General features: G+C 38.2%; 1 protein-coding gene across 1 annotated transcript in view; it reads right to left on the bottom strand.

Moving 5' to 3' along the window:
• Positions 1-792: 792 nt before the first annotated feature.
• Positions 793-12,572, bottom strand: part of zgc:158376 (uncharacterized protein LOC100101643 homolog) — a 91,062-nt gene continuing 79,282 nt past the window's right edge. The window contains exons 11-12 of the mRNA XM_052135529.1: positions 9,944-10,165; positions 793-3,642 (exon numbers count right to left, since the gene is read on the bottom strand). Of these exons, the coding sequence (XP_051991489.1) occupies positions 3,485-3,642; positions 9,944-10,165 (380 nt within the window). The 3' untranslated portion in view covers positions 793-3,484. The remainder of the gene's footprint in view (positions 3,643-9,943; positions 10,166-12,572) is intronic.

Raw genomic sequence — 12,572 nt, 5'->3', positions numbered from 1 at the left:
TTAAAATTTAAATGTTCAAAAAGGCAAATATAATATATATTAACAATCTCACTTTTCTTATTAGTTTCGGTCTTTGCATTTTAATTTTATAGTCCCCAGATATAGCCCTCCATCGACTTGATTTCAAGAAATGCAAGGTTTGGTCTTACATTCATGATGTGCAATTCTTCTGAATTAAATAAAACGTAAAAATTACGCAGTGCATCACAGAGTTTAACAAAGTTTTAAACTTTCCCGGTTACATTCATGTTTGATAGGAAATGACCATCTGATACGGAAATTGGAAAAAGCAAATACTTACACAAGCACAAGAACTTCACGAAACATCGTCAGTGCATCTGCTATCAACATGCAGAGACATAGATGAAAAGCACACACATCCTAATCTCAGGTTAATACAGGTAACTCCACTAAAATAAAAACCCACTTGTGCTTCGATCCTATTTCAGCTGCATCTGTGAGAAACTGTTCAGACACATTAAAGACAATAAGCAACATACAAGGGTAGTCCCAAACATTTTGAGAAGTCATATTTCTAAATTTACTTTAAAGAAATAATCCTGAAATGCATTAGATTAATTTCTCCTCGTCTAGGTGCCTTGTGTCAATTATTAAATTGCAATAGCAAAACCTAAATTAAAATGTAAGGTTTGAAGTGTAGCAGGATATTATGGCTGTTGCTTAGTATGGTAGTGATCAGTATCTCAAGAAAACGGTCACTGACTCAACTATTTCAGAGTGCATGCAGCACATTAAGGAAAGAAAATTAGCAGAAATAAAAACAAACCCCATTGTCTTTATTTATTTAGACATTTTATAGTAGTCACTCATATAGTAGCTGCCTTGAGTTTTTCTTTTCTTATTGTTTTATACATCTTTCTCACTTGTATCAATGCAATGGAAGAAACAAAAAAAATAACAATAGAAATTTTTTTAAATCAACAACAAAAAAAGAAAATGCCCAAAATAGAAAATTTGTCCAAGAATATGATTCCAGCCCTATTTAGAGGGTGAAATTCTGTTTGGTTCAGATGTGGCATTTCAGTAGAGTAGGCTATGAACCTGCACAACAACACATGTGGGTAAAGGGGAACCAGTATAACACCTATTATGATGCTGAACAACAGTGTTTGATTTTTAACTACAAACTGCACACAGATAATTTCAGATGTACATGGTATTTTTTTTTAATGCAAACTGCATTTGACATTGTATCATCTAAAATGTATAAAACACAATAATTCACTGTATCAATATGGTGTCAACAACGCTTCTGATTTTGTATTTGCAATGACAGTCATTTATTTTAAGAGTTCACTTTTAAGGGATGCTGTTTGTCAAGTTAAAATATTGAAGCGATTTCATTCATTCCTTAATGTACTCACATTCAACCACTTTAACTGCCATGTAGACCCAATACTGCATTTACGTGTTTAAGGAATACAGTCAGTGCAAGGTGTTGACATGCAACATATACAGGAGGTTAGAGGTTGCAGAGCTCACAAAGAAATTTAAAACAAGTTGTTTTAAGAAATGCCCCATTCAATGGTTCGACAGAGAAAAAGAAACTGGAATTTAAAACCAAAAAGATGGCAACATCGCCAATAATGCACAATGAACCCAACCACATGAAAATGTCTTGACTGGAAGAGTTGTGTAGTCCAAAACATGTGTATCCATAATGAAGCCTTCAATTAGTGAAATACTTCTAAGGCCTGCTAAACCAGCTTTTAAAATATTCAAAGATCTATGTTAAAATTGTAATGAGGGTGACAAGGGACTCTGAAGAACAGCAGGTATGGATATACAGAATCTGAGCAGCAAAGAGTTAAGTTTTCTACCCCCGGGTTAGTCTTTTGTAAGCGATCGGCTCTGATAATACTGAATAGAGTTTAAAACAGAAAATTAATTTGATGATAGATGCACTCAAAAACTAGCAGGCTATTCTACAAGGTCCCGTAAAACAACAAAGATTTATTTGATGTTTCCTGGTTTTTGATTGCTTTCGAGAGGAAAAATGTTTGGACCCTTCTGGGTTTAAATGGGAGCACATGGGAGAATGTGACTCAAACGTGACAACGAGTCAAACGAGAGTCACTACTATGTGATGGAAAAACAGCAGTCCCTCAGCACTTACTGAACTTGTGTCGCCACGTTGCCTCTTGCTCTAATCATAGTGCAGTGAAAAACCTTTGCAGATACAGCGGAATATAATGCACCATCGTAAGAAACAATTGCCACTCAATGCAGCTGGTTACTAAGTTCAATGCTTAGAGATGCATAGCATTGACTGTGCGCTCTTCAGTGATCAGATTTAACAAGCAAACTGATCAGTGATCACAAGCAGAGCAGCAGTAAGCAGAAATAAACAGCAGAAACTGAAGGGAAAGGGCAGCTGTGTGAACGGCACAGAGAGACCGAGTGCGCCAGCGGCACAAATACAGATGAGAAGGAACATATACGGTCTCCAATAAATCTAATAGATCAAGCCAAAGAGATCAGCAGCAGGATATGAGACTTAGAGGCCATCAAAGATCCAATGCTGAAGAGATACATTAACACTTCACAACCAGCACACGCACGCACGTGCGCGCACACACACACACACACACACACACACGCACGCACGCACCTCCCAATATCTATCTAGTAAATTAATGGGTTTCATCTCACAAAACTTAAGAAATGTACAGGTCGCATTTCACCTCAAAATCAAAAGAGGGAAACAACATTTATTTTACATTATGTTTTAGAATCAGTAGGACTTTTTACATTGCGAAATTACTTTCATGAAAATAAAACATTTCCAATCAAATTACTATACCAAAATGCAAAAAAATATATGATTTAAATGGTTAACTATTTAAATATCATGATAGCAATTATTGAACTTTCCTGTATTACAGAATCTGTTTTAATTAATACAATAGAAAATTACTACTACAATTCTGAGAATCACCATAAAGACTAATGGGAATTACAAATAAAAAAACAAAAGTGAAAGGACCAGACACACTGGTAATAAGAATTACCAAACAAAATCTGAATGTTTCTACAAAAAAGGCTTCATTTTCTTTATGCAATGATAATGTCAATATGTTTTTCTTTTGAGTTTGCTGTGAACACCTGGACATATTCTTTGTGAGATGCACCCAAATGCACAAATATGGCTCCGTGTTCGAGACCTGTCCACAGTAAGATACATTCGGCATCGTCTTGCACCCTAGAATAGAGCCAGCATTCCCAACAGGACATTGAGCTGTGCTGGGGGCGGACTGCGGGAACTGCGCACATGAGTGGATAATTTACAGCAAACTACACATTTGTACACCCACTCATTACTGGTACAGAATATCTACATAAGTTTGATTTGTCTGTTCACAAACGGTGAATCCAGAATTACAAGCAGCATATTGTCCATGATGAATGAGCTCTCTCTCTCTCTAGCGAGTTTGTTCCTGTAGTGCGTTTGAGGCAGTAGTCTTTAGCTGTTCTTCAGCAGGACTCTGTCTTCAGGGGAGGGGAAGCAGTGAAGCTGGCAGATGTCCGGCGCAAGTAGGCCACATGAACGCAGGTCCACGCTCTGCAACGAAGCACAGCGGCGGAGGAATGGCAGACACTGCTCTGTTACCTTCACACAACCTGAAACACACAGAATGCAATTCAACCACACCATCCTCTCAAGACAAAAGCAGACTACACAGCACTGGATGTTGCACTAGTACGGTTAACATGATATGTTAACATATATATGAACAGGCAATGATATGCTTTTAATACTTTTAAAAGATTTTGTCTGCATTATTGTTTGCATCATGGTACTGTTGCATTGCATATTTTCATATTAAAAGAGTAACAGTTGTGTTAGGGATGTAAAAATCCCATTCATTTTCTCCATAGACAAATACATTTTTTGCGATAAACCTTAAAAAGACAGAGCTACCGTGACCGCCGTGGTTGTTAATCGATAATATATGCTTCTGGAACAATAACTCCACATAATTTCAAATTCATAAAAAAAAAAACAAATAAAAACAAAATCATGTTTAATATCAAAATTCCTTGTGAAGAACTACACTACCTATAACTACCTATAAATACCGAAATAGAAAAAGAAATATGTATATACATATATACACACACACACACACACACACACACACACACACACACACACACACTGGTGGCCAAAAGTTTGGAACAATGTACAGATTTTGCTCTTATGGAAAGAAATTGGTACATTTATTCACCAAAGTGGCATTCAACTGATCACAATGTATAGTCAGGACATTAGTGTGAAAAATTACTAATACAAATAGATTTTTTTTTTTTTTTTTCAGAACTTCTTAAGATACTTCAAAGAGTTCTCATCAAAAAATCCTTAATGTGCAATAATGATAGCTTTGCAGATCTTTGGCATTCTAGCTGTCGGTTTGTCCAGATACACGCTTCCTGTAGCACTTGCCATAGATATGGCTGTCTTGTCGGGCACTTCTCACGCACCTTACAGTCTAGCTGATCCCACAAAAGCTCAATGGAGATAAGATCATAACAATCTTTTCCAATTATCTGTTGTCCAATGTCGGTGTTTCTTTGCCCACTCTAACCTTTTCTTTTTGTTTTCTGTTTCAAAAGTGGCTTTTTCTTTGCAATTCTTCCCATAAGGCCTGCAGCCCTGGGTCTTTTCTTTACTATTGTAAACTGGTGTTAAGTGGGTAGAATTCAATGAAGCTGTCAGCTGAGGACATGTGAGGTGTCTATTTCTCAAACTAGAGACTCTGATTTACTTATCTTCTTGTTTAGTTGTACATCTGACCTTCCACATCTCTTTCTGTCCATGTTAGAGCAAGTTGTCCTTTGTCTTTGAAGACTGTATTCTACACCTTTGTATGAAATCTTCAGTTTTTGGGCAATTTCAAGCATTGCATAGCCTGCATAGCCTTTCATGTACAAATTGCACCTGAAGTTGGTTCTAGCGTGCAATCTCCAAACTATACAAGCAATGTACAACCCCGGTCACCTGAACTGTGGGGCAGACTTGCTCTCACGTCAGGGAGTCTGACAAGGGGAATCAAGTCTTTGTCCACACAGTTCAGGGGATTTGGGAGGTATTTGTGGGTGGCTGTGGCTCAGGTGGTAGAGCAGGTTGTCCACTAACCACAAAGGGTTGGTGGTTCGATTCCCGGCCCAAACGACTCCACATGCCGAAGCGTCCTTGGGCCAGACACTGAACCCCTAGCTACTCTCAATGGCAGGCTAGCACCTTGCATGGCAGCTCTGCCGTCATTGGTGTGTGAATGTGTGTGTGAATGGGTGAATGAGATGCAGTGTAAAGCGCTTTGAATACCGCAAGGCACTATATAAGTGCAGACCATTTACCATTCAGGAAAGCCAAGGTGGACCAATTTACCTCCCTGGAGACAGCACATTTTTGCCTTTGTTTCTCCATGACACAAGCTCCACTGGCCTAGCTCACAAATGGCCAAGTACGTGTTCCCATTGACATTGCTTTCTCCACCAGGTTTTCCATGGCTTCCTTCTGGGCAGGCAGCAGGCTGGGCTCCCCCAAACACCACTGCCAAGTTCTATAACCTGGGTGTTTTCTCCCTCTCTTTCCAGATACTGTCTGCGCAGGAGGGTTAATATGTCAATGGTTACAATTCACATAGCACCAGTTAAAGATGCAGCATCAAGAGAGCAGCTTGAAAGGGAATATAAAATGGCGCCGGATTGTATGGCCACGATGACACTTGCATAAGAACAGCCATCTGCCAATAGTATGCCGTGATTATATATATGGACTTCAGAGATAGTCATTCCTGAGAGTATTTCCCATAGTGTCCGCTACTGACAGTGTCTCATTCCATCATTTCAGTGAACTAAGTTTAGGTTAGATTTGTAACAAGAGACATTTTTATACTTATAATCAGCCACTGAAACATCAATAGTTTTATATTTTTCCTTTGTTTTTAATTGAATTATTCTGATGATTGCCATTAATTCCCTTAAGAAAACCATTAAGAATACAGTCTTCTGTGATACGTTTTGTTATTCACCTTGGAGCTGGCTGGTTTGGTTCATGGCTTAGAACTTTTTTGAAGTACTAGGGGTTGGGGATATGACCAAAAAGTCTATATAATATATATTGTGTAGTTTTATCTCACGGTAAATGTAATAACAAACTATTTATTTTTTCCTGGAAAATCAACAAAAAAGGGTTTATATATATATTAAATAACCATGTGATCGGGTTTATTTAGCCTTTCATTGGATATTTGACACCATTTTGGTGACTATATTATAGATACAAATGCACTATTGACATATATGTTATTTAATAATTCCTAAGGTAATTTATTTCTTCTCTCTCCATGTTTGATGGAGAACAAGATGTCAGTAGGAAAGCTTATATTGGTGAGTGAGTTTATCACCACAGAAAACCATTTATGAGGCATAAAACATAAGTAGGAGTCAACCCGGCTGATAATCAGATCCGATAGAAATAATTTTTGGAATTATCAGAATCGTTATTTTGTCCGATCTCATTGCCGATAAATTTTAAAATGTGTTCCGTTGGCTCTGATGCCACCGCCTCTCTTTGAAAGGTTATCGCTTGTAGTCAGTCAATGTCCCGCCAACAGTTTAATCAAATTTACATTACACTGTATATCACAAGTAAACGGCCAGTCAACACTGTATTCCGTATTCAAGGGGGTAGAGGTGGGAAAGATGAAACGGCTGCCCCATCTCACCATTTCTACACTTAAGGTTAGCAGAGCGACAAAACAATGGAGCTGTGTACACAGTAAGCAATCTGGGGCATAGATAGCACTGATCTTTCAGCGCTATGTCTCTGAATATTTCTCTCTAGCACTGAACACAATTCATTTATGCCCTTTCGCGCTTCGCATGCGTTGCCTCTCTCCACCGGCCAGCGAAATAAGGCGCTGCATAGAAGAGCTGCAGATGCAATTATTTTAACAACAGAGAAATACAGACTCGCCCCTATGAGTTGATGTTTTTAAAAGTTATAGCTGATGATGGCTTTGATAGTGGTAGCTAGCAAATCAAATGTTAGGAGGTTTAGCAAATGTAACATCAACTTAGCGTTAAATCTAGTCCAGTTGCCCTTTTTGCAAAAAGGGCTAGCCAGCAAGCTACATGAAGTACTAACACCAAAAATGTTGATTCTCGTCTGTCATCACATATTAAAAAATGACTTTCTGTTATGAGCTATGTTTAGTTCATTATTTCTATACAATTAAAGTTTCAGTTCAAAAGAAATGCTTCTAGCAGCTCCCTCAACTTAATTTAAAAAAAATAATGGGTTAGGTTTATAAGCATTTTTCAAAAGATAATATTGAAATGTTCTGTTTTGCAGTCTTTCATTTAACACGTTCATAGGCATTAAAAGGACGTTTTGGGTTTGATTTTGTGTTAGTGTAAATTATGACACACATTTTTTTTACGGCAAATGTTTATCGGCCCCAAATATCTGTTATCGCTTACCTTGATTACTATAATTGTTATCTGCCCTGAAAAAACCTATCGGCCGAACCCTAAACAGATGTTTTGCATCAGTTTTAATTTTAAACATCTTACTGTGCCTTTACACTCTCCCTATCAGTTTAAAGGTGCTTTATTGGCATGACAAATATTTCTACATTCATATTACCAAAACTGAGCTGCATACAAATAAAAAAGCTCTCTCTCTTCCCATGTGCTGTATGTGTGCATGCACAACAGAGGGGGTGCTTTCTAAGATGGCACCTTTTAATGCAAAAATAAATGCCTACTCCTGCACTTGAATTGTATTAGGGTTGCTTTGAGGTACTTTGAACCTCTTTGGAAAAAAGAATGGGAAAACCAATTCCAAAACCAAGATGGCTGAAAAAATTGGCACTGATGAATCGTTCACAGTAAAACCAAGAATGGTGTTCAGAAAGCAAATAGGGTGAATTTCGACATTCTGTGTGTTTAACACTCTGGGGTCGACGGACGCGCCGGCGCGTCCTGCTGGATATTTTTGTCATTACAGCGGAAACAACTTAAAATACTCCGTCATTTTGGGGCATACAGATAAGTGTAAGACATCATTAGAGACTATAAAGGGTTTACTTTTATTTGTGTACACTCACAATAACAACAAAACCTTGTGCTTTTGTAAAATAAAGAAAATATAAAGGGTGAGCTTTCAGCAGTCTCTGCGTTCACGAGCATATTTCTGAAACACGTAACAAAAATGAACTGAAACTCCGCAAATAGTTATCACACAAACATGACATATATGTCTAAAGAAAGCTTAAGATTTCTACTTTTAAATAAAACAATTCAAATTTAAAACAAATATTCTCCAGCAATGTAATCTGTATGAAACAAAGTGATGTACAGTTTTTACTAGTTCATCTCATTATCTTTAATGTGATCACCAGCAGAAAACGCCATTCATATGCTAATGTTCTGAGGCGATCAATGCAAATAGTACACGCTCCCGACAGTGTTCAGAGGTTTGATGTAAACAATTCATTCACTTTACTGCTTGTTTCTAATGATACACAGGCAATGAAACTCCTGGACAGTATGGAAGAATTAACATTTTCCTCAGAAGAAGAGAGGACTCCGATGAACATTTGTATTTTGAAGAGAGACTTTATCCAGCCGAGGATACAATTTTGGACAAGTCAGTCATTTAGTTTTCATTAGCTGACATGCTATTTTATATAAACATGTTCATATTTTACTAGTGGATTCAGAGTATTGAAATTTGAAATATGTCCTAATAAGCAAGTTTTAGTTACATTTAAATGCGGTTTCGGCTAAAGCAGTTATTTAAATTGTATGCAGTCTGATATAAATCAGATGTAAAAATAATATGAATGTTTAGATTATATTTTATCTAGTGTTTAAAATGCCTCATTATCATCAACAAAGCTTGTGCTTGCAAATATCTGTTCAGGTTAAATGCACTTTAAATATGCCCATATTAGAAAATCACCATCTTATGATTTCTGAAGGATCATGTGACACTGAAGACTGCAGAAATGATGCTGAAAATTCAGCTTTGATCACAAATTGCATTTTACAATATATTCAAATAGAAAACTGTTCTTTTAAATTGTAAAAATAGCACAAAATATCATTGTTTTTACTGTATTTTGAATCAAATAAATGCAGTCTTGATGAGCAGAAGAGACGTCTTTTAAATGGTAGTGTAGGTCTAAAATTAAGTAAAGTCTTTACTTAAAGAAAATGTATAGTCAGATGACTTCTTTTAAATTCAAACTTGATTTTGATCATTAAGTCTCCTCACATTCATTCTCAATCTGACACATTCCTCATTGATAGGCCCAGGGGAGGGGTCTTTTGTCTCCTCAGGTGTGAATCACCTCAATATTCATGATAGTTCACGCCTCCTTGTATATGACCTTTCAACACTAAAATTGTCTTACAAAACAATATACTAATTTAACTTTTGTATGAATGAGTGATCAGGATGGTTTTCACATAATTTTGTAGCAAAAACTCTAGGCTACAAGATCCAGTTCTCAAAAGGCTTGTCGACAAATGTTTAGTATGTGTTATATGGCCTTAGTTCAATGACTTAAAATTTTAGTTTTTTCAAAAACCACGCATAAACGTTATTTTCTCACAAATAGAAACCTGTACATACATGTTGCTCACATATTATTGTAGCCCAGTTTGTGCTGAATACAGTGTTATCAGACTTTAGCCATTAATATGTTTTTAAGCAACTGAAAAAAGCACAAATGTCAAGGCATGTCAAAACTTCTCCAGGGCCCAAAAACACCCTCAGACCCCAGAGGGTTAAGCTTAAAAAAAAGGTAAACAGTTAATGTAGTTAAAGCAGCTTTTCTACGGAGTGTGCATCATTGACAAGTTTTTATCCATATTGCTGATAAGCCTGAAGCACATGTGGTTTTACCTGCCAGGTTGACATGGATGAGGCTCTCTCTGAGTGGTGATATTGGAGAGGTTAGCGTGAGGATTGTCTGGTCTGTGATGTGGCAGCACTGACTTAGGTCAAGCTTTGTCAGGTGAGGAAGGTACCGCACTATCAGGCGTGACAATGCATCAGTCACTTCCAGACCAGCCAGTCGTAGCTCTGTCACATTCTGGAATCGTCCACCTCGGTTATCCCCATGAGCTGTAAAGAATATCCACAGTCAACTTCAGATTATTCTCATCTATAGGTCTGATATACAGTCATATATTTTCAGAACGCTTTGCATTACTTTCAACATTGCTGTGATACTTGATTTTACATGTACTGTAGAGCCACTCCAAGCAGCATGCAAACTGCATTGTTCCATTGCAATATTTGAGCAACTTTAGCTACTCCAACTAGATTCAGATGCACCATGGCACTCAATAGGGAAGCTCCGATCAGGATTTTTACAGCGATACAGATTTTCTTGTCATCTGATTGGCCTAGCCAATGTCCTATGTTCCCCTCATACACAACACATCAAACATGAACTCCCAAGACTTCATCAAAAAAGGAAACATATGACTAATATTATATATTATATATATATATATATATATACACACACACACACACACACACACCTAAAGGATTATTAGGAACACCATACTAATACTGTGTTTGACCCCCTTTCGCCTTCAGAACTGCCTTAATTCTACATGGCATTGATTCAACAAGGTGCTGAAAGCATTCTTTAGAAATGTTGGCCCATATTGATAGGATAGCATCTTGCAGTTGATGGAGATTTGTGGGATGCACATCCAGGGCACGAGCTCCCGTTCCACCACATCCCAAAGATGCTCTATTGGGTTGAGATCTGGTGACTGTGGGGGCCATTTTAGTACAGTGAACTCATTGTCATGTTCAAGAAACCAATTTGAAATGATTCGAGCTTTGTGACATGGTGCATTATCCTGCTGGAAGTAGCCATCAGAGGATGGGTACATGGTGGCCATAAAGGGATGGACATGGTCAGAAACAATGCTCAGGTAGGCCGTGGCATTTAAGCGATGCCCAATTGGCACTAAGGGGCCTAAAGTGTGCCAAGAAAACATCCCCCACACCATTACACCACCACCACCAGCCTGCACAGCGGTAACAAGGCATGATGGATCCATGTTCTCATTCTGTTTATGCCAAATTCTGACTCTACCATCTGAATGTCTCAACAGAAATCGAGACTCATCAGACCAGGCAACATTTTTCCAGTCTTCAACTGTCCAATTTTGGTGAGCTCTTGCAAATTGTAGCCTCTTTTTCCTATTTGTAGTGGAGATGAGTGGTACCGGTGGGGTCTTCTGCTGTTGTAGCCCATCCGCCTCAAGGTTGTGCGTGTTGTGGCTTCACAAATGCTTTGCTGCATACCTCGGTTGTAGCGAGTGGTTATTTCAGGCAAAGTTGCTCTTCTATCAGCTTGAATCAGTCGGCTCGTTCTCCTCGGACCTCTAGCATCAACAAGGCATTTTCGCCCACAGGACTGCCGCATACTGGATGGTTTTTCCTTTTCACACCATTCTTTGTAAACCCTAGAAATGGTTGTGCGTGAAAATCCCAGTAACTGAGCAGATTGTGAAATACTCAGACCGGCCCGTCTGGCACCAACAACCATGCCATGCTCAAAATTGCTTAAATCACCTTTCTTTCCCATTCTGACATTCAGTTTGGAGTTCAGGAGATTGTCTTGACCAGGACCACACTAGGGCTGTCAAAATTGCTAAAAAATGACGTTCGAATATTCCCTAGAAAAAACACACATATATTCGAACTATTCGAATATCTGGTTGCGCATTTTTTTCAATGACGCGCATTACGTCAACAACAGGACAAATTAATACAAAGAGACAGAACTGCTTATATAGGTAGTTTATTTAATTTTAAACATATTTAACAACGTATTACCTACACAAAAAAAAGTAAAACAAATAATGGGCAAGACCGCAAACCTCACTCTCACTCGCAATATCTAATTAGTCAGTACAAGCTAATGTTTCTGTTTAAAGTTAAATAAAATGAGGCACACAATTCCGAGAAATGTGACAACACCTTTACCCTGAGGTTCATAAAAAATAAAGTGCTATTAAAAACGAAAAAGGCTACTTACATTCTTGGTGCTTGTATTAAAAAAAAAAAGGGAAGGAAAAAAAATGACTGCAATTTATTCCATTGTCTTTTTAGTGCACTGTCACCGTCGGGTCTACAGGTTATTTGCCAAAAACACAAGACAGTCCACATTTGAAGGGGCCAGTGCTGATCTCTTTTTATTTACTATATTCCCAGCGGAGGAAAAGACGCGTTCAGAGCGCACTGAGGATCCGGGGATGGAAAGATATTTCTTTGCCATCTGGGCGACGTGAGGGTATCTCCCAGAGCCCAAAGTTTTCCACCACATGAGAGGATTTTGTTGAGCAGGTATTGGAGACTCTTGTTCATACATCAACATTTCTTTTTGAAGTAGCAAACTGATGTCCTGGTCTGGGCTGTCCGTGCAATACGTGTCTCGAAGAGACACCCCATAGCAGATAACGCAGTTTTCTCGGCAGGTTGCTGATCACGGGGCTGTCCGGCA

The sequence above is a fragment of the Xyrauchen texanus genome, chromosome 10 (genome assembly GCF_025860055.1).
Source record: "Xyrauchen texanus isolate HMW12.3.18 chromosome 10, RBS_HiC_50CHRs, whole genome shotgun sequence".
Taxonomy (NCBI): Eukaryota; Metazoa; Chordata; class Actinopteri; order Cypriniformes; family Catostomidae; genus Xyrauchen; species Xyrauchen texanus.
Note: the sequence above shows the minus strand (reverse complement) of the source record. Positions and strands in the feature narration are given on the sequence as shown.